This window comes from Stigmatopora argus, chromosome 15 (genome assembly GCF_051989625.1).
Source record: "Stigmatopora argus isolate UIUO_Sarg chromosome 15, RoL_Sarg_1.0, whole genome shotgun sequence".
Classification (NCBI taxonomy): Eukaryota; Metazoa; Chordata; class Actinopteri; order Syngnathiformes; family Syngnathidae; genus Stigmatopora; species Stigmatopora argus.
The window spans coordinates 2029043-2050174 of NC_135401.1; the positions used below are offsets into that span (position 1 = coordinate 2029043).

Sequence of the window (21132 nt, forward strand, 5' to 3'; positions counted from 1 at the left end):
CCTTTCTGAAATGCGTTGCAAAATGTCACAGAAAAATTGTAATGTGTTTATTTTTTTACAATTATATAAGTAGGATTTAAAAAGTAGGATTCGTATTTTGTGTTTAGGTGTTGTTCATGCTTATGACCTCTTGGGGGAGCTGTCGGGAACCCTGAGGCTTCGGTATAAATATCACCCGGATGTTAATCGCTGGCTTCGTTAAGATTGACGGGAAAAAAAGGTAAACAGTTGTGCGCGTGCCCACACCCGGTAGCGTATCTTTACGTTGGTGCATTTATATATATACATATATATTATAGCTGCAACATGTCCATTTTCTCTTGTTTGATAGGTATTATATTGTGTTTGCAGGGAGATGCAGCGTAGCTCCCCATTTTTAAAGCCCAGCCAACTGCAAGTCCCCTGACGTCAATCAGGTAGGCTAATGACTGGATGCAAATTTAGATGATCATTTTTTAAATAATAATTCTAGTGTGTTGGGAGTATGGGATGTGTATGGAGATAGATTTTTATGTTTATTAGGCAATGCCCAAAAAAATGCTCCAATTAAAATGTTTCTTGTCAATCAAAAATAATTGAAGAATGGATCAAATTAATTCAATTAGTAAAAGCCATTTAACAAAAACCCTTTTTTAAGTCACTTTTTTGCAGACTAGATGGTTTACACAAATTTAACCATAATGTGGACCAAACACAAAAAAATATTGCTTCAATCTAACAAAAAATAATTTTAATGTGTTCAAAATGCCCCTTTTAAGGCAATTTTTCAAAATCTTTTTATAGGATTGAAAGCTATGTTTTCGAATTATTATTATTATTTTTTTGTGTTAAATGATGTAAACATGCACCCCATCATTAGCCTTCTTGTTTGTCATCAGCAGATTAATTGTATGTATTCTAGGAAATATTCCCTTTTAATAGAAATAGTCACCTTGCTTTAATCTAACAAAAAATAATTTTAATGTGTTCAAAATGCCTCTTTTAAGGCTTATTTTTTTACATTCAAAATCTTTTTTATATGATTGAAAGCTATGTTTTCGAATTATAATGATTTTTTTTTGTGTTAAATGGTGTAAACATGCACCCCATCATTAGCCTTCTTGTTTGTCATCATCAGATTAATTGTATTTATTCTAGGAAATATTCCCTTTTAATAGAAATAGTCACCTTGATGGAAAACATTTTGTATTTTCAAGTTCTCCCGGCGATGGTTCGTCGGGATCCCTTATTCGCCGTCATGGCGACGCTCTTCGGCGCCACTTTGGGCGGTCTGCTAGCGTGGCGAGCCTTCGGCGCCAAAAGGAAGCGGACGCCTTCCGTCCAGAGGGAAAGGCCGCTTCCCGACCATCGGACCCTCCTCCCTAAGGAGGAGGAGGTGGCGGTGGAGGAGGAGGAGCACGAGAAGACCCGGGCGGCACCCCCCGCGTGCCTCCCGTCGCCCGAGCAGCTGCTGGCGGTGGCGCCGGTGACGGTCAGCTCCCAGGAGGAATGGACGCGGCTGTGGCCGGCGATGCGGGACGACCTGGCGGCGGTCCCGGTTCTGGGACTCGACTGCGAATGGGTACGTTTCTTTGCAACTTGATCTGGAATAGCCAAAAATTATTTTTGATTTTTTTCTCGTTCATGAGAATTGTCAGACAAGTGAATTATTTGACCAATTTACAGTTGAAAAATCTCAATTAAAAACCAGAAATCTGCCATTTTACAGTTCCTGTCAATTCAAAAATCTGAAAAATTTGACAATGCGTATTACTGAACATACACATTTCCATGTTAATGAACATATATGTAAATATTTAAGATTAGAACCAAAGGCTAATTTCCATCAGTAGTCATTTTGTGAAAAAAAGTTATTTTATTTACCGTATTTTTACGACTATAAGGCGCACATAAAAGTCTTAAATGTTCTCCAAAATAGACAGGGCGCCTTATAATCCAGTGCGCTTTATATATGGACCAATACTAAAATTGTTATCACGATAAAATCAAATAAATCAGTCGATAGGGTACACCATCTCTCACAACTACGGCATGCAGCCTACTATTTTCCCCGTAGAAAAAGTACTGCGCAGTGACTGCTGGGATATCGAGTTCTTTTGTCAATTCACCCAATGGATTTTGACATCAACATCAACACAGCTTTACGAAACGTGGAAGGCAGCGCCGGAATAGTTACGCTAACTACTAGCTAGCTACTATTTGCGAATGGAATGTGACCGCCTGGACGAACGTATAAAACTTAGCGTTTTCGATGACTCATTTGGACAATTGTTCAATTCGGACACAGAAAATGAGGACTTTGATGGATTTGTGGGTGATGATGACGTGAGTAAGTTGTAAAATGGCTAAATAAAGTACAACCCAACTCAGTTTGGCTTCCGTTGCCTTTTTAAAAACGTGTTTTTAGCGTGTGTCCGTATGTTTAAGCTGGTGTATATTTTGCCATGCCTGGTTGCGTCTATAAAAACTGTGCGTCCTTTGTGTGTGTCAAATACAGAAATAGCACTCGTTACTGACACTGCGACTAAAAATACGATGCGCCGTATAGTCGTGAAAATACGGTATATTGAAGGCAAAGAAACAATTTGGAAATTTTTGATGTTAGCAAAAGTGTCAAAGATTTTTTTTTACATAGGTATCGGCGATGGAGCGCCCCCAAGCGGTCTCCCTGCTTCAGCTGGCGTCCTGTTCCGGACGCTGCGTGCTTGTACGGCTTCCGGCCTTCCGCCAAACGCAGCTTCCGCCGGACTTGGTGGAGGTCTTGCGCGACCCCCGCGTCTTAAAGGTCGGGGTCGGTTGCCTGGACGACAGCAAGCGACTCACGTGCGACTATGGGCTGTCGCTCACCTGCACGGTGGACCTTCGCCTCCTTGCTGTGGAACACAAGTGAGTTCCTCTGTTTGGGGCCAGTAGAATTTATTTATTTATTTATTATTAATCTATTCATCCTTTTTACAGAATAATGCCGGCTAGTAACGGACTCGGCCTGAAGTCGCTGGCGGCTGACGTGCTGAATATTTCGCTCGATAAGTCACTGGAATTGCGATGTAGCGACTGGGAGGCGGAGCAACTGACGACTGAGCAGGTCCTTTTTTTATTTTTTATTTTTATTTACCTACACTGAGGAATTTGTTGAAATGACAAGAAAGAAGAGTTGTGGGGAAGGTTCGCTAAGAGCTCATTGGCTGTCACAGCTGGCGGCGAAGGAACCAATGGGATTGCGGATAGGGAGGAAATTGATGATATGGCTCATTAAAAAAATTAAAGCATATAATAATGGTGGAAGTACAGTATAAATCACATGTGTCAAAGTTAAGATTACTGTAAAACACAGGTGTCAAAGTAGCGGACTGGGGGCCAAATCTGGCCCGCCGCGTCATTTTGTGTGGCCCGGAAAAGTAAATCATGAGTGTTGACTTTCTGTTTTAGGATCAAATTCAAATGAAGAGTATAGATGTATATTAAATTTGCTGATTTTCCCCCTTTTAAATCAATAATTGTCATTTTTTTCTGTGTTTTTAGTTCAAAAATCATTTTGTAAAATCTAAAAATATGTTTTTAAAAAAGCTCAAATAAACATTGTTTTAGATCTATAAAAAACGGAATATTCAGGGCTTTTAATCCAGTTCTTTTAATCCATTTATTTAAAAAAATAATAATAATTAAAGATTAAAATGATCCATAATTTGGTTGATGCTGCTGTTTTTTTTTTTTAAACTATTTACAAAAAGAACATAATTCCCACTCTAAATGGATTGGACATCAGATTCTGTCAATGGCAGCCAATGACAGACTTGAAAATCCTTCCCGCGAAAAAGCGTCTTTCTCACCGTATAAGTGCGGGTGACTCTGGAATGTTCTTTTCAGATGACGTACGCCGCCCGTGACGCCCAAGTGTCCGTGGCCCTCTTTTATCACCTGCTGGGCCTCGGCTCCCGAGCCGACCCGGCTCCCGCCGACCGGCTCTCCCACGCCGAGTTGGCGGCCCGCTGCCGGGGGCTGGTGGACGTCCCCTTCAGGGGTCGCGGCGCCGGCGGCGAGCGAAGCGGACGACTCCGCGGGCGGCTCAAGGACCCCTCCTCGTTGAGCCCGGAATCTGGAGACCAACAAATCCCAGACCCCAGGAAGAACAAAAAGAGGAAGCCCCTCGGAGTGGGCTACTCTCCCAGGTGGGACGCCCGGGGCGGCCCATTTACGGGTGGTCGTGGTGTACTTAATTAAGCACTGGTTGCGTTGCAGGAAGTCTCCTTTGTACGACAACTGCTTCCTGCACGCGCCCGACGGTCAGCCGCTTTGCACCTGTGACAAGAGGAAAGCCAAGTGGTACCTGGACAAAGGAATAGGAGGTATTTAAAAACATTAAAAAAATAAAAAAATGTCGGTGATGTAATAGAAACTATGGCGGCACAGTGGTCGAGTGGTTTGCCTGTCGGCCTCGCAGCTATGGGGTCGTGGGTTTGATTCCAGTTTGGTCCCCACTGTGTGGAGTTTGCATGTTCTCCCTGGCCTTGCGTAACTTTTCTCTGGGTACTCCGGTTCCCTCCCGCACCCCCAAAACATGCACGCTAGGCTAACTGGATGCTAAATTGTCCATGGCCATTGGTGTAATTGGTGATTTGTTTTGTGGGGGTTTTCTCCAGGTACTCCGGTTTCCTCCCACGTCCCCAAAACATGCATGCTAGGCTAACTGGATGCTAAATTGTCCATGGCCATGAGTTTAATTGGTGGTTTGTTCTCCCCAGGCTTGCGTGGGTTTTCTCCGGGTACTCCAGTTTCTTCCCACAACCCTTTAAACATGCATGCTAGGCTAACTGGATGCTAAATTGTCCATGGCCATGAGTTTAATTGGTGATTTGTTCTCCCTGGGTTTGCATGGAATTTTCTCCGGGTACTCCAGTTTCCTCCTACACCCCCAAAACATGCATGCTAGGCTAACTGGATGCTAAATTGTCCATGGCCATGAGTATGATTGGTGGTTTGTTCTCTCTGGGCTTGCGTGGGTTTTCTCCAGGTACTCCGGTTTCCTCCCACGTCCCCAAAAACATGCATGCTAGGCTAACTGGATGCTAAATTGTCTAGCTATGAGTGTTTGGTCATTTGTTCTCCCCGGGATTGTGTGGGTTTTCTCCGGGTACTCCAGTTTCCTCCCACGTCCCCAAAACATGCATGCTAAGCTAATTGGATGCTAAATTGTCCATGGCCATAAGTGTGATTGGTCATTTGTTCTCCCGGGGCTTGCGTGGGTTTTCTCCGGGTACTCCGGTTTCCTCCCACACCCCCAAAAACATGCACGCTAGGCTAACTGCATGCTAAATTGTCTCTAGCTTTGAGTGTGATTGGTCATTTGTCTCATCAATTTGGGTTGTCCCCTACCTGGTGCTCGTAGTTGGCATCAATACGTGGCGATCATCCGGGTGCGCTATTTGTGTTGCAGTGCTCCACAGCGAGGATCCTTTCGTGGTGAGGCTTCTTTTCGAGCCGTCGGGACGTCCCGACTCCCAGGAGGACTACTACCTCACCTCCAAGGAGAACCTCTGTGTGGTCTGCGGGAGAGAAGACTCCTACATTAGGTCTGGTTTCTAAAATGCTACAAAACCACTTGAATCTCGCCTAATTGCCGTACTAATCACGGTGTTTGACGTCCGTGTGTGTCAGGAAGAACATCGTCCCCCACGAGTACCGCCGCCACTTCCCCAGCGAGATGAAGGACCACAATTCCCACGACATCCTCCTGCTGTGCACCACGTGCCACGCCGCCTCCAACGTGCAAGACGCCTTCCTCAAGCAGCAGCTAGCCGCCGAATTCGCCGCCCCGCAAGGCAGCGAGGGCGGCGCGCAGGCCACCGAGGACCCCGGCCGGCGGCGGGCGCGCTCGGCCGCCCGCGCCCTGCTGATCGCCGGCGACCGGCTGCCCACGCGGCGGCGCGGCGAGCTGGCCGCGCTCATCGGTAGCTTCCTGGACGCGGACACGGAACGAGAACCCGATGAACATCAGCTGCAGGAGGTCGCCAATTTGGAGACCAGGTAATTCATTATTATTATTATATTTTTTAAAGGAAATTAATTGGTTCTGTGACTGGTTTAGTAAGTAGAACAGTACTTTATATGTCAATTTTCTAATTTGTTCCACAATTTACAAAAAAAAATATTGCTCGCGAGCCACATGCGGCTCTTTGGATAGGTGCATATGGCTCTTTGCTAATGTGTGAGATAAAATATTGTCCCGAATGAATATAAAAACCAATTTAGCTGAAAATGGAAGGTGTATTGGAATACAATTGAGTTAATAAGCAATTTTCTGGATGGATTTGTCTTCATTAAAAATGAAATGTTTGAAAGTTTGTATACATTTTATACACTTAATTTTTTTTTGTTAGCTTTTAGCCTTCCTAGCTTATCTTTTCAGCCCTCCCAGTCAAAATGGATTGGACGTCCATCACCATCATGAGTTAACACATTAAAAAAAAATCTATTTTCCAAACCCGATCTTTATTTTTAGCGGGATTCTGGCATTTAACGAAGGAAAGCGAATGTGGTTTTCAGGCATATTTCTATTATTATTATTTTTTGATTTAATTATTTTATTTTTCTCAAATGTTTTTTCTCTGATCTCCAGGATTTTAAACGAGGCGTACGTGCCTCACGGCCTGAAGGTGGTCCGCGCCTACGCCCAACGAGGCTGGCAGGGCCTGATGGAGCTGGAACGGCGCTGGAGGCAGCACTTCCTGTCCGCCATGCGACCCAAACACCTTCCGCAGTTCTGGTGCGTGCACCACAACCACCTGAAGATCGTGCGCAAGTGTGGAGAAGACCTGCCCATCCAACTCACCTGAACGCGGTGGTAGGATTCCGCATTTTCCAATGACGGAAGCCCACTTTGTTCTATTTTTTTTTAACTTGGGCACGCACGAGACTTTTTTTTTTTTTTTTTAAATCCCCTCGAGCACTTTTTTGGAGATTAAATTCGAAACCCCCCACCCCCAAATACGGTTCTTCGATGTGGCGGTTATTTTAGCTTTTACGGGATCCCATTTCAACATTTTCAAAAGCTATTTTTTTTGACCCGCTTTTACATCGGATTCTAAATCTTCTGCTCCGTCTTTTATCCTTTTTTCATCGCCGCTGTAAAAAATGTCATCTTTTTGGAATCCTTTTAAATTATTAGAAGATGAGATTTGGCGGAGTGGCGTGAATTCTTCCACACCTGCCCTTGATGTTTATTTTTTTTCTTCCATTTTTCAAAATTTCACCTTTTTTGGGAAGCTTATGAATTTTTTTCAAGGTGAAATTTTGGATTGATTTTTTGCTTGAAATTTGCAGGTGTGGAAAATGATCTTTTTTTTTGGTCTCCAATTGGACTCGAGATATTTTGAATAAAGTTCAGTCACAAAAGATGGCACATTCACTTGGTTTTTATTCTTTTGTACAAAATCACAGTTTTCATAAATAGTCTGTAAAACCAGTAAAAAAAAAATGGTACGAATCGCTTCCGACGATCCCGTTTTTTTTTTTTTTTTTTGTTTACAATCCAAGCGACGCTGGGTTAAGGCCTCTAGATTTTGGCATGAGAACAATCGGTCCCTGGAAAGATTTCCGAAAAAGACGCGTTCGAGGACATTGGCACTCGAGGGGGCTTCCATTTTTCACTGCCGCCATTTTTTTGGACAAAAGTGGCGTTGGCGAGGAGTGAAAAGTCACTCTGACATCTATTTTTTTTTACTGCATCCTTGCAAAAAAAACCTGGATGAATTTTGGCGTGCTAAAATACTGCATAATCTTACCGCGACCATTCAAAAAAGTCATGTGGGGAGTCAGTAAGTCCTGAAAGGTTACGTCCAATTGTCTTATCAAGTCTCAAGTGTTTTGGAAAATGGATTTCAGTCATTTTTTTAATAAATAATTTGATTATATTTTTTTTTGTAAGACCAAACACTGAAATTTGGGTAAAAGATTGTCACGTTAACAGTAAACTTACAGTTAATGAACAGAAGTATGGAGTCGTTAACTTACTGGTTTTGGGAGTTCAGTATGTTGAGCAGTTTTTAGCAAATGTTGCTAAAATGCTAGCCTGGTGGTGGAGAAGGTTTTTGTTCTGAGAACTTGAGCTTGGTTGGTGAAGTCTTCCACAAAGTACTAGCAGGAAGTGAGGCCCACTTTTCAAAAAACAAAGGCCTAAATCTTGGACCGCAATGTAGACCGCAGACCCGCAAAGACTTGCATCAGGTCTCAGGGACTCTCACAGGGTTTTATGCCAGTATAATCATCTGGACTCAAGTCCTGATGAACTAAAATCCTCTTAGAGATTCAGTGTAGTCCAAGGTTTACACCTTTTGTACTCTAAATAAATACAATTGCAAGATTTTTGGGGGTTTCTTGACTTCAGTTGTTGGGTTCAAATCGAATGGTTAGTTGGTCAAAGTCTCAGGGAAGTGGTTTTTGCAGATCCCGAATCAGTTCTGTGGAACTGGTAACTCTTTCGTTTCCAGTCAATTGCTAAACCAGTCTCAAATCTTCCAGTTTTTGTCTTTAAAGTTGCTTAGACGTGGAGACTTGTCCTAAATTCTTTCAGATCAGATGTCAAAGGTGGCTTGAAGTTGTTGGGTTTTTTTCCCCTATCAGGTTTTACAGATCCCACATCTTTTAATCGGACTTAAGCGTCGAGTCCATTTTTTTTTTGGTCCAAATGTACAAGGATATGCATGTTACTTGGTCTAGGTTCCTTGAAAAGTTCGTTAGTCGGAGATCCAGATCCATTATTGCTTTAAAAAAAAGATATCATCCAAAACTCTCGTTTCTTTCTCCAGGACAGAAGACTTGGAACTTTGTTTTTCACAGCTTGAGCTACGTTTAGTAGTGGTTCGGGTTTTCGGAGAGGACCAGAGACTTGCTGGTGTTTTTGCGGGCGGAGGGGCGGAGTTCTTTGGAGTTACATTGGCACGTGTTATTAAAATAAATACCCTGGAAGCGTGGCACTGCTGGGAAAGAATTGAGTTTAAAAAAATAAATAAAATGGAAATACAGGGAGTTCCAAAATGTTTGACCCCATTTTGAAGGCCAATAATTTTGTCATTTTTCGTTGGAATGACCTCATATTTTCACAGCTTGTGTAGAAATGTTTCAAGTTTTTGTGTGTAACGTTTGGCAATTCTATCTTTTCAGGTTAAGAATTGCCATTCCCTTCAAAAGAAAAGGTATTTTGCGATAGAAATTGCAAACATTACACACAGAAACTTGAGATCATTTTAACGAAAATTCTCAAAATTATTGACCTACGAAATTGGTCCAAAAATTTTTTGAACATCCTGTACTATGAAAATTATAGCATCGCTATTGAAAAAAAACTTGGTTTCAACCACAAAAAGCAGTAAACCCAAGTGTCGTATCTACCGGCCAATAGTGCTAATTCCTGGTCGTCCTACCTCATCTTGTCGAGTCCAGGTTTTGGTTGGCTCGGGTGGCAAATGAAAAAGCAGTACTTCCCTCACAAGGTGCTGGTGACTGACTGGTCCTGGGCTTTCGGCAGCGGACCCGCCGACCCCCCCTGGAGGCGCCGCAGCTCCAGGATGCTGTCGATGGCGCTCTGAAGGTGTTGGCTGAGCACGCTGTCTTCCGGTTGCCCCGGAGACGCCGCCACGTCCAGCTTTAGGCATTTAACCCCCGGGGCGTCCCGCTGGGGCGCCTCGGGGAGGAGCTTCCTCTCCACGGCGTCGTGGACGCCGTCCTCGGGGCGTGAAGCTCCGTTGGACGGCCGTCCAGCCCGGTCCCGCTTGACGGCGAGGTCCCCGCCGAGGGAAGTGCGCACCACCTTGCGCGAGCCGCGTTCCTGCTTGATGGTGAGCCGGAGGGCCCCCCGCGAGCTGGAGCGGTAGGTCTTGAGTCCAGGGGGACGGTCCGACAGTCCGCTCCAGGCCGGGTCCGCCGGCCGAGGCGCGGGGACGGACGCCGGCGAGCTCAGGGACTTCAGGAAAGACTCTGAAATGCCAAATTGGGGGTTTTAGCAAAACAGGATCAGTCTTGGACCTCTTGTCGTGGGTCTGAATCCGAATTTGGTTCCCAACCTGGGTCCCCTTGGGCCCGCCGTCGATCCTCCCCAAAGGAAGAGCGCTCGGCCTGTAGGAAGAGACGTTCCAGCATCACCATCTCGGCGGACGGACTCTCCTGCTGTGGTAACATTTTTTTAAATTTCATTAAAAACCTGGACACATGCTAACAAGGACTCATCGTGTTTTTGGTTTTTGCCTTACCCATGTTTCCCTGACGAGTAGCTGCCTATATTTATTCACCATGTCCTTGCTGCGCTTCAAGAGGAACCTGGAAACCACGTCAAACTCTTGATCCACTGCGGGAAGAACCCCCAAAAACACATTGGGTGTAAAAAACAGGTCTAGGAAATGATAGAACCAATGGGTCAACCCACCTAAAGCTAAGTCCTCCTGAGAGGGCGTGTTTCCTGCGCAGACGTGATACGGCAACAGGCGGCGGGCGGCCTGGGTCAGCGTGCAGAAGGCCGGGCCGGCGTGCGGGTTCTGGAGGGCCAGGTGGTCCGAGCAAAGCATCTGTTGGAACCTGAGCAACAGCCGAGGTAGGGAATCGAACTTAAAGGAGCAACCCATTGTTTATACAGATACCGCATTTTCTCGCATATAAGCCGTACCCTTAAAATTGATGACTGAGTCGAGGTTACGGCTTACATGCGCAAAAATTAGACTTACCGTATTTACTCACATATAAGCCGATTCTGCCGTCGCACCCTTAAAATTGCCATAAAATCGTAGAATTTTACAATTTCTCGCGAATAAGCCGTACCATTAATATTGCCTTAAATTTGTAGAATTTTACAATTTCTCACGTATAAGCCGTACCCTTAAAATTGCCTTAATGGTAGAATTTTACTATTTCTCGCATATAAGCTGTACCCTTAAAATTGCCTAAAATTGTTGAATTTTGCAATTTCTCGCGTATAAGCCGCCCCCTGATTCACAATTTTTACCTCCATGTTCATGGGTTTAATAGGGAGTACAAATGTGTTACTTTGAAGGGAAAATCTTAAGAAAAATCATCGCACGTGGACAAATTTAAAAAGGAAGTCATGTGAGCAGTACAACCAGAAGTGAGGTTTTTTTTTCATGTTTTATGCAAGATACGGATAGTTTTCTTCCTTGAATTTCATTCATAGACGTCAAAATAAATTTTGTTTAGCGTTGTATCTATTTATCTTTACTCTTTTGAAATGAAGGACCGTATTGTCTTGCGTTATGACAATTTGTCTTTGTCATCTTGCATTCTCATGCACGTCAAGTCTAATTTGTGCGCATTTAAGCTGTATACCCTTGATTCAGTCACCATTTTTTTTGCCACAAATACGGCGTCTATGTGAGAAAATACGGTACGTTGCATTATTTTCAGGCCATCCGGTAAGACTGTCTCACCCGTGGCGTCGCATCGCTGGAGTTAGGATTTCCGCAGGTTTCAGCTCCGGTCCTGGCGGCTGGATGACAGAAAAGGGATTATTTACAGGGGGTATATTATGTCGGGCTGTTTTGCTTTACTCACCTGCTGGTTTCTTGGCGCCAGGTCTCCCCCGTGCCACTGGCGCTTGGCGGGTGAAGGCGAGCGGATGTCGGCGGTCGGGACGTCGCTCTCGACGGCCAAGGCAGTTGTCGGTGCTGAGGTGAGATGGTCATATTTTGAATTTGTGGATATTTTTGGATGCTCATTATTGGGAAAGCAGTAATATTCTGATTTGTTTTGGACTTAATGTCCCATTTTCAAGTTAGGTTAGATATAATTTTTAAAATTATGCAAAACTAAATCGTACAATTGTTCATTAATTTTCTGTACCGATTATCCTCAGGCGGAGGGTGCTGGAGCCAAGCCCAGCCAACATCGGGAACTCTGAATCAGTGGCCAGCCAATCGTAGGGAACGAGGAAACTGACAACCAATCATAGCTAGGGGCAATTTATAGTGTTTAAGCAGCTAGCCTAGCATGATTTTATGGGTGAGGGAGGAAACTGGAGTACTTGGAGAAAACCCACGCAAGCCCAGCCAACATCAGGAACCCTGAAGGGATAGCCAGCCAATCGCAGGCCACGAGGAAACTGACAACCAATCATATTTAGGGGTTAATCTGGAGTGTTCAACCAGCTAGCCTAGCATGTTTTTTTGTGATGTGGGAGGAAAACCGGAGTTCCCGGAGAAAACCCACGGGAGCCCGTGGAGAACACGCAAACTCCATACAGTGAGGGATCGAACCCTCGGCCCCAGAACTGTGAGCCCGTGACGATAGGTCCTAGTGGGTGTGTATTTTGGGGGAAAACTCACTATTTTGTGTGTGCATTTGGACGGGGGCATCCACCGCAACATCGGCTGAGAGGTCCGGCCACTGTTGAGGCACTGCGATGCCGGGGACGGGCGTACGCTCGGAGGACGGCGAAGGGGACGGCGAAGAGGGCGGGGCCGGGGAAGACGGCGAGGCCGGCGTCCATCCGCTGTCGACGATTGAGTTCTGAAACCGTGGGGGAACCCCCGGTGGTTGGGGAGAGTCTTCGAACGCGGTGAGTGGTGTCGGATCGGGGTTATGGGCGGAGTCGTTGATCGAAGGGGAGGAGCTCAAGAGGGACGGGTTCTCCGACTCTGAGGGGAACGGCGAGGCGTCGGTACGCGGTTCTGACGCCGTGCTGAATGGTTGGCTCTCTTGCTCGTTGTCCAGAGGCGGGGTTAGCGAATCCGCCAGGAGCGCCGGTGTCATGCTTGCTAACAGGTCAGGGGGGACGGGAGAAACCAGTTCTTGCTGGGGTACAAACAAATATCTCATGTTAAAGCAATTGTGAAGAAGTGAATGCAATAATGGGAAAGTGCTCATTTTGAATGGAATATTTTTGACAGATGCAAACATTTAAACTGAGGGAGTTTAGTATTTGGGGGAAAATTTTTACATTTCATGGTGTCAACAAATCTGCGAAAGTGGAGCCAGGTAGCAAAAAAATACAAAAAATGTCAATTTCGCAAATAACAAACTGCTGAAAACATACTTTGACCTTATTTTTGTAGAATTTTTTTTCTGAAAAAAAAAATCTACATTTGGCACTTCCACATTGTTGCATTCCATTTTATGCATTATATTAATATATATATTTTTTTATTTTATTATGTCCCAACTTTTGGGGAATCCAGTTTGTTGTTGCGCATTCAAAGTCAATGAAATTCTCAAATATGAAAAGTGAAATTGTACTTTTTTTTGCTAGGCTGACCTGTTGCATAAAGTCGTGGTTCCCACTCAGGGACTGGCACGCATCCTCGACGTCTGGAGGCGCATCGGGGGCTGGCGCCGGCTCCGTCGGGGGCGGCGAGGGGGCCACGTTTTGCACCGACACCTGCTCATGTAACAAGAAATATGAGTAAGTAAAAAATATACCCAAAAATGTATATCCCACTGTAATTCACTTATTAGAGAATTTTTCATTTGCTTCTTGTCACCATGTTGAGTTTTTGTTGACATTTTGTTGACTTTTTTTCCCCTCACAAGCAATGTTCCCTCTAAGCTGCGCGCAATGTGCAATTGCGCACTACTCTCGTCTTCTCTGCGCACAGCAAATCATATGGAGCGCACAAAATAAAATCCCAATTTTTTAATTTTTTTTAGCTGTGAGGCCGACGCGCAAACCACTCATCCGCCGGGCCGCCCATTCATAGATATTAATCATTACATTTTATTATTACTAAATCATTTATGTGTAGTAGACATGCACCTGCTTATGGCAGGAGTGATACTGGTGTGTGCCCATAGCGAGCAATGATGATGTTGCTCACACCGGTACTCAGTGTGCTCAGGGAGGTTGTCTTTCTGCCCAGACAAACAACAAATTAGAGGGAACATTGCTCACAAGCGCCCCAGGAAGTTAACCACGCATGGGAATACCTTGCAAATATTAAAACCCCACCTCCCGCAGGTCTAGTGCATCACCTGTTGAAGGACGCTTTCCTCGGAGGTCTTCTCGTCTTCGGGTGGGAGCGCCGGCGCCGGCGCAGTCTTGGCGTCGGTGGCGCCCGGCTGCGTGGGTTGGGCCGCGGAAGGCAGGCGCCGCGCCACCGCACGGGCGTTGACGATGGATATGGAGGCCAAGTCCGAGGGGAGCACCCCGGAGCCGTCGATCAAGGTGATTTGGTTTCCCAGGGCCGCTCCCCGGATCAGGCCCCCCCGTCCGGCGTTGGCGTAGCTCCCGGCGAGCTGCGCCGGCATCTGGAAGACGGCGGGCGACAAGATGGCGGCCCGTCCCAGGGCCAGCTGCCCCGTGGCGGTGAACACGGGACCGAAGTTGAGCTGTCTCTGGGGCACGGCGAGGATCTGCGAGCCGTCCACGATCTGCCCGCCGAAGGGGGTGGCTCGCGCGGGGGCGGTCAACAGGGTCTGGCCCGGGAGCAGGAACTGGCTCTGGCCTCCAAAGAGTCCCTGAGGCTGGAGCGTGAAGGAGCCCCCCTGGTTGAGGAGCTGCAGGCCCATGGGTTTAGGGAGCCGCTCGGGGGCCGCCGGGACCGAAGGCTTCTGGGAAAGAAGAACGCTCGGCGAAGCGGTCCCGGGAACCAGCGCCAGACTGGCCCCCGGGTTTTGCCCCGCCGGCTTGGGGCTGATTTGGACCAGCCTGGGCTGGATGCTAATGGATAGCTTGGGCTGGATCGGGAGGGGCGCCCGCTGCAGGACGAAACCCGGGGCCGGGCCCACCAGGGGCCGGGCGGTCACGGCTTTGTGGAGGATCATCCCGGAGCCCTGGACCAAGGAGCTCTCCGGCGAAGGGGCCGGGAAAACGTTCCCGGGAAGGAGCCCCATCAGCTGAGGAGGAGGGGCCGGCTTTAGAGAGGGGCACCCCGGACCCACGGCCAATAGGGAAGGCTGCGGGGGCTCCACCGCCGCTTGAGTGTCTCGGGGTAACGCGGCGGCCACAGCCTTGGCTGCGAACGGCGGCGGCGGCGTGGGAACAGGTGGATAAACGGACTCCCCCGATTGGGTGACGGTCTGCTCAGTGATGTCGGCCTCCTTCAGGCTCTGCTGCAGGATATCGCAGCAGGTCACTTCCTCCTTGGCCTCAACCTGGAAAACCGTGAGCAAACTTTAATGCTTTTCATCTGTATTTTTGAATCAGGGGGCGGCTTATACGCGAGAAATTGTAAAATTCAACGATTTTAAGGCCATTTTAAGGGAGCGACTTAGATGCAGAGTGCGGCTTATATGCGAGTAAATACGTAGTTAATCGGTCTAAATTGCCCCTAGATATGATTGGTTGTCCGTCTCTTTGTGCTCTGCGATTGGTCAGCCACAAATTGAATTGATTCATTCATTTTCTGAACCGCTTTGTCCTCACTAGGGTCGCGGGGGGTGCTGGAGCCTATCCCAGCTGACTTGTGGCAATAGGCAGTGGACACCCTGAATTTGTGGCCAGCCAATCGCAAGGCACAAGGACAACCATTTACACTAACACATATACGTAGGGACAATTTAGCATTCAAATAGCCTAGCATCCATGTTTTTTGGAATGTGGGAGGAAACCGGAGTACCCGGAGAAAACCCACACAGGCCCGGGGAGAACATGCAAACTCCACACAGGTGCGGCCGACCTGGATTTGAACCCAGAACCCGAGAACTGTGAGGCTGACGCGCTAACCACTCATCCACCGAACCGCCATCTGTTTTTTTTTTTTAATTTTATTTTACAGATGTGGATTTTCCATCTCACCTCCTCCTTCGGCTGACATTCGGGCTCGACCGGGGACCGCCCGGAGTCGTCCGCACCCTCGGGCGACGAGAGGAGCACCTCCTCCAGGAAGGAGAGGTCCACACAGCCGGGCGGAGGCGTACTCGGGGAGCAGTCGCCATCTCCGAGCAGCGAGACGGGACTCTGGAAGCCAGGTAAGAGAAACGGGAAGTCCTCGCGTTCAGTACTGAACTCAGGTTCGGGTGACCCACATAATTCGATATCCTTTTCCCCCTAGGATTCGCTCACCGGGGTGTCCGCAAAGAGAGACGGCGCCCCAGAGGAGGTGCTGATGAGCAGGTCTTCGGTCTGAAGCTGGAGATGGAAAAACAAGAAGATTTTAAGGTACATTTGGAGGAAGTCATTTAGCAGAGGGTGAGTTTTTTTTAAATTTTATTTACCTCAGCGGTCCCATGAAGGAAGTCGTTCAAGGCTTGGGGGTCACTAAAATATACCAAGGAGAAAATTGCGCCAGTTTGATTTATTTAATAAGGGAAAGCACATATTAATGAACAAATATATGTATACGTATATGTAAAAAGACAGTAGGTGAGGGCTAATTTCCATCTTTAATCCCTAGACTCACCATAAAACATCAAGAAGACAAGTCCCGTCTTCATCCTCCATGTCCACTGTGAGAGTTAAATAATTCCGTTTAAACAACAGTTCAGCCAAAATGTCATATTTGTATTTTCATAAAATAAATAAATCATTTTTGGTTAACTTGTGTAACCTATTTTGAAAGACAACTCAATATTCAGATTCAACGTAGTGAGACAAATATGGGCCTTCTAAATGGTGTATTTTAAAAAATATTGTATATATATTTTTGTGTGAATTAATATTTTGCTACTGATGGTATTATTATATATTGACTTAAAATTCTATAATTAGAAATTCAAACAAAAAGCTTTATAGTTATGGTTAAAATATTAAAAACTATTCATTTTTGTTCAGACGAAATCCAGTGTATTGCAGTTTTTATTCAATTTAATTTGATTCATTTGTCATCATTTAAAAAAATAATAATAATAATAATGATGAATCATTAAATATACATAGAATAATTAGAGATGTCCCCGATCAGAATTTATCGGAAATTGGGCCCAATCACGTCAATTTCAGATGATCGGAATCATGTTTTTTAATGTTTTGCGATGGAAGTTAAAATGATAAAAGGATCCATAATCAAAAAGCAAAAAATAGTCAATACGGCAAAAATTGCCCATTAAAAAAAAGTCCAACATATATTTGTGTCATTTAAAGTGTGTAAATGTATTATATTTATATTAGTTTTTATACTATGGATGGAATTTTATTCTATATTTTAATACATATTGTCTGCCAATAGCTTTACGCATTGTTTACTTACCGTATTTTCACAACTATAAGGCGCACCCTCAATGAATGACACATTTTATTTTATTTTTCCATATATAAAGCACTCTGGATTATAAGGCGCCCTGTCTATTTTGGAGAAAATTTAAGACTTTTAAGTGCGCCTCATAGTCGTGAAAATTCAATATTTTTGGAGCATTTACACATGCAGAAAATACTCATTTTGGCAGTGTGCCTAGGTGGGGTGGGGGGTCCCCAGGGATTTGTTGTTTGGAGCGCCGGGAGGTCTCAACGGCGCCACCTTGCATCGATTCACCTACTTCACTGACGAGAGGCTCCATACAGAGCGGTTGGCGCGAGTGCTGGTGGCCGCCTCATGGGGAGTTCTGGCCCGGCTCGGTCGTCTGGGGGAGTCGCTGTCTGGCGAAGGTGCGCGAGGGGGTGCCGCCGGGGGACGAGGGGCGCTCCTGGCCCGGGAGGAGGCAACGACGGCTGCGGGGGGACGCCGGCCGCTGGAGCATGTCTGCTGCCGGGGCTCTGGAAATAGAACATAGTTCAGTGAAGCGCCCTGTTTAAAAAAGAAAAGAAAAAAAATGAGGACGGGGGGTGCTTGTTTACCCCACCGACAGCCGCATTAGGGCATCACCCCCCCCCCCTTTTTACCCGTAACGGGCCTCGTTTAAAGCTAACGACGGCGATGTTTACAGGTGAAACGTGGTTTGATGACGGTGTTATTTTTTTTTTAGGGCTGCCGGATTGTTTTGGGATGCGAGAGAAGGGGGTGGGGGGTGGGGGGATGCTGACAAAAGATGCGTCGCGTGGAAGCGTGGCGGTCCCCGCCGAGCGGCCGGACGCTGGCGCACGTCTTCGAATGGAGAAGAAGCGGGTGAAGATGGGAAGGGGAGAAAAAAAAAGAGAAGACTCACCCCTTCTTTGTGCTTTATTGTCCTGTCAAGCAGGCCTCTGCGCCATCGATTCTCGCTCGGCTTCTTTCAGATGCTAAACGGGGGGAGGAGGGGGATGCGGAGGGGCCGGTGGGTGGGTGGGTGCGAGAGGCAGACGGCAAGAGTCGATCGCACGACACAAAGGTGTAGGGAGAGAATGGGGGTGGTGGGGGGCAGAGAGAAAGAGAGAGAGAAGGGGAAGGGGGGGCCGTCGCAGACTTGTGGGTGCCCTCATTTGAATGATGCTGGAAGAGCGCTTTGCCCCGATAGCTCCATGACAACTTTGGGCTCCCAGAATATGAAATAAAAGGAGAAATTTCAAGTAGGTGTTAGCTAGGACAAGTCACTTTGAGAATGTAGCTGGACAAAATGTAGAAACAGTCATACCTCTACTTACAAATTTTTCAGGTGATCAAACCTTTTGAGATGGAAATGAGTGCCTCAAGATACAAAAAAGATTCAGGTTATGAAAACGTCAAGACATTTCCTATATCAGTTAAATGTGTTAGCTATGAGAAGTCAGTTTAAAATTTTAGCTGGACAAAATGTAGAAACAGTCATACCTCTACTTACAAATTTTTCAGGCGATCAAACCTTTTGAGATGGAAATGAGTGCCTCAAGATACAAAAAAGATTCAGGTTATGAAAACGTCAATACATTTCCTATATCAGTTAAATATGTGTTAGCTATGAGAAGTCAGTTTAAAATTTTAGCTGGAAGAAATGTATATACATAGTCAATTAAAATTAAAAAACCCAATTAAAAATCAGTGTTGGTATTGCTTTAAGGTAAAATGTTTGTTATTGGATTCTGATAAAAAGCTGCCCCCGCCCCCCCAAAAATGCAACTTATACTCACTCCGAGTATTTTGTATTTTTTTTAAACTTTCATTGTGCATTCTTTGCCTAGTGCAACTTATACTCAGGTACTACTTATGATCCAAAAAATACGCTACTAAAAATAGACAACATATAATGTTGCCCCATGCCTTTTTGGTTTATAATTTAAAAACAAATCCATAACAACAAAAAAGAAACAGAATTTTTACAATTATGAGGCAAAAACATCAACATCTAAACATGATGGATCAATTGACTAATTGCTACTTACCCTAATAATCAATCAATAGTTGTCAATTAATGGTGTTAGCTTTAGATATCTAGTACATTACTTTTTTCAAGCAAACTTTGTATTTCACCGTTAGAATTTTGACATTTGCAAATTGTACTAGACATTGCTCTAAAAAATCATTTACTATAACCTCTTCGTTTTCCTAAAAATCCCAAATGCATTTTTGTGAAATTAGCACTTTTAATCTTGTTCTTGCAACCCTAATAAATTATTGCTGCTGTTATGTAAAATTCCAATTTTTGCTCCAAAATGACAACTCATTTGCTTACATTTCCTTGTGTAAGATCAAAAACTCAAAATTCTAAATTCCTGTGGATGATTTAAATCTTATACAAACAAACCTTCTGAGGAATTGAGATCTTTTTGTCATTTCATACCTTACAAACGTATGACAAATTATTTGTGGTAATGTAAAAGAACTGTTTTATTCATGAATGCAACCCTTAAAATACAAAACACGCCTTCCTTCAACAAAGCGGGGAAAAAAACACACAAAGAAGAATAAAAGGATTCAGTTTGCGGCCTGCTGAGCCTGACGGCGCAGGAGGACGTAGATCTTCTCCTTGATCCAATCCTTGTTGTTGGGTTGGTACGTCTGCGTGTCGGCGCGGTACCTGAATCAGAAAAGAATTGATTTATGCATAGAAAATGATCCAAAATAATGAAAAAAATGTTATTGAAAGATGGTTGTGCTTACACCAGACAGCTGAGGTCCGCCAGGTCATCGATGAAGTCAAATAGTTGGCTGATGTCATAAGTGATGGACGGACTGTTGGGGTTCATCCTTTTCAGGTGTTCTTCGTACATCTTGCACACACCTCACGTATTTGACCGACACGCACAATGACTAGTTACCGCACGTTGTGGTTGCAGTTTTCACGCGACCGATGTTTTTTTTTAATGGTGAAAATTGAAGATTGAAAGCGCAATTTTGAAATGTTTGTCACATAACAGCGATTTTACCTTCCATACACTCGTTGACGGACTCGTAGTCTGCGTACGTTCTTCCCTCGGGTCTCTTGGTGGGTTGCACCAGCAGGATAGTGTGAGACTGTAGACACAATAAAATAATTAGTTTTACAGCCAAATGTTCTATACAGGCAGAATATTTGTTAGGGTTCAAAGGGGGCATTACTAATTTAATTTTTTTTAAATATATATATAAAACTAACTGGGTTTTTGGGTGTCTTTTCTTCACCTCAAATGTAAAATTAAACAAACAAATACGACCTAATTGACAATGGACTCGCTTTATAATAAAAAAAAGATGAAAATTCCTTGATTTTTTTTCGTCGTTACCCGATATAGAAAATGAAAGCCATATGTATTAGAAATATCAACAACTTTCAGGCATTTCTCCAAGGAAGCAAATTTAAATACATATATATTTACATAATAATTGAAATACGCAATTTAATCCGAGCGTCGTCTCGTAAATTCGCGAATGTCTCCGCTCGCGTGCCCGTGTTTATGCTAACTTTTAGCATACACACACAAAATACACAACCAGGTAATATTTTAGGAAAATATGTTCGTAAATAACACTTTAAGAAGGCCCCTCAAACGAGGAGACCACATACCATGGTGTAAATGATATTTGGGCTCGGTTTGGTTAAGGTTTTTTCAAATCTTCGTCGCGTTTTCAGCGCTTGCTACACAGGCGAGTTGACCTCTGAACCGGAAGTACAGATGACAAGACACGTCATAACCGAATTGGATTTTGTTTAAATACGCTATTTTCCATATAATTATATTAATATAAATTAGTCTCTGTCCGCAAAATTATTTTGAATAGTGTAAATTTTGCCCATTTCTGTGGGTTCGGCAAGTTTGACGTCACTCGCAGCTATTTATTGTTCATTGTTGTTGTTGCAGGAGTTTAGATTTTTGCTCTGCCATTTTCGGAGTAGATTAATGATTGGTTTATTTTAATGTTTGATATTTAGTAGAAATGAAAAACGTGATCTTTT

General features: G+C 44.9%; 3 protein-coding genes across 3 annotated transcripts; 1 reads left to right on the forward strand and 2 right to left on the reverse strand.

The window, feature by feature from the left end:
• Positions 1 to 227: 227 nt before the first annotated feature.
• On the forward strand, positions 228 to 7401 carry exd2 (exonuclease 3'-5' domain containing 2). Its single transcript, XM_077620869.1, has 9 exons — positions 228 to 416; positions 1197 to 1561; positions 2636 to 2886; positions 2959 to 3085; positions 3868 to 4169; positions 4240 to 4346; positions 5435 to 5570; positions 5656 to 6024; positions 6617 to 7401. The coding sequence occupies exons 2-9, from the start codon at positions 1208 to 1210 to the stop codon at positions 6831 to 6833; spliced, it is 1863 nt and encodes a 620-aa protein (XP_077476995.1). The 5' UTR covers positions 228 to 416; positions 1197 to 1207; the 3' UTR covers positions 6834 to 7401.
• On the reverse strand, positions 7397 to 19628 carry LOC144089739 (BRD4-interacting chromatin-remodeling complex-associated protein). The gene is made up of 15 exons (XM_077620868.1): positions 18013 to 19628; positions 17407 to 17623; positions 16335 to 16380; positions 16150 to 16192; positions 15998 to 16063; positions 15731 to 15892; positions 13966 to 15087; positions 13253 to 13375; positions 12324 to 12792; positions 11554 to 11666; positions 11430 to 11488; positions 10418 to 10566; positions 10245 to 10339; positions 10059 to 10161; positions 7397 to 9972 (listed from the first exon to the last, which is right to left on the reverse strand). Coding segments are annotated over exons 2-15 (3042 nt in total). The 5' UTR covers positions 17408 to 17623; positions 18013 to 19628; the 3' UTR covers positions 7397 to 9481.
• Positions 19629 to 19630: 2 nt separating this feature from the next.
• On the reverse strand, positions 19631 to 20882 carry erh (ERH mRNA splicing and mitosis factor). Its single transcript, XM_077620870.1, has 4 exons — positions 20743 to 20882; positions 20126 to 20213; positions 19860 to 19980; positions 19631 to 19776 (listed from the first exon to the last, which is right to left on the reverse strand). The coding sequence occupies exons 1-4, from the start codon at positions 20743 to 20745 to the stop codon at positions 19674 to 19676; spliced, it is 315 nt and encodes a 104-aa protein (XP_077476996.1). The 5' UTR covers positions 20746 to 20882; the 3' UTR covers positions 19631 to 19673.
• Positions 20883 to 21132: the final 250 nt, after the last annotated feature.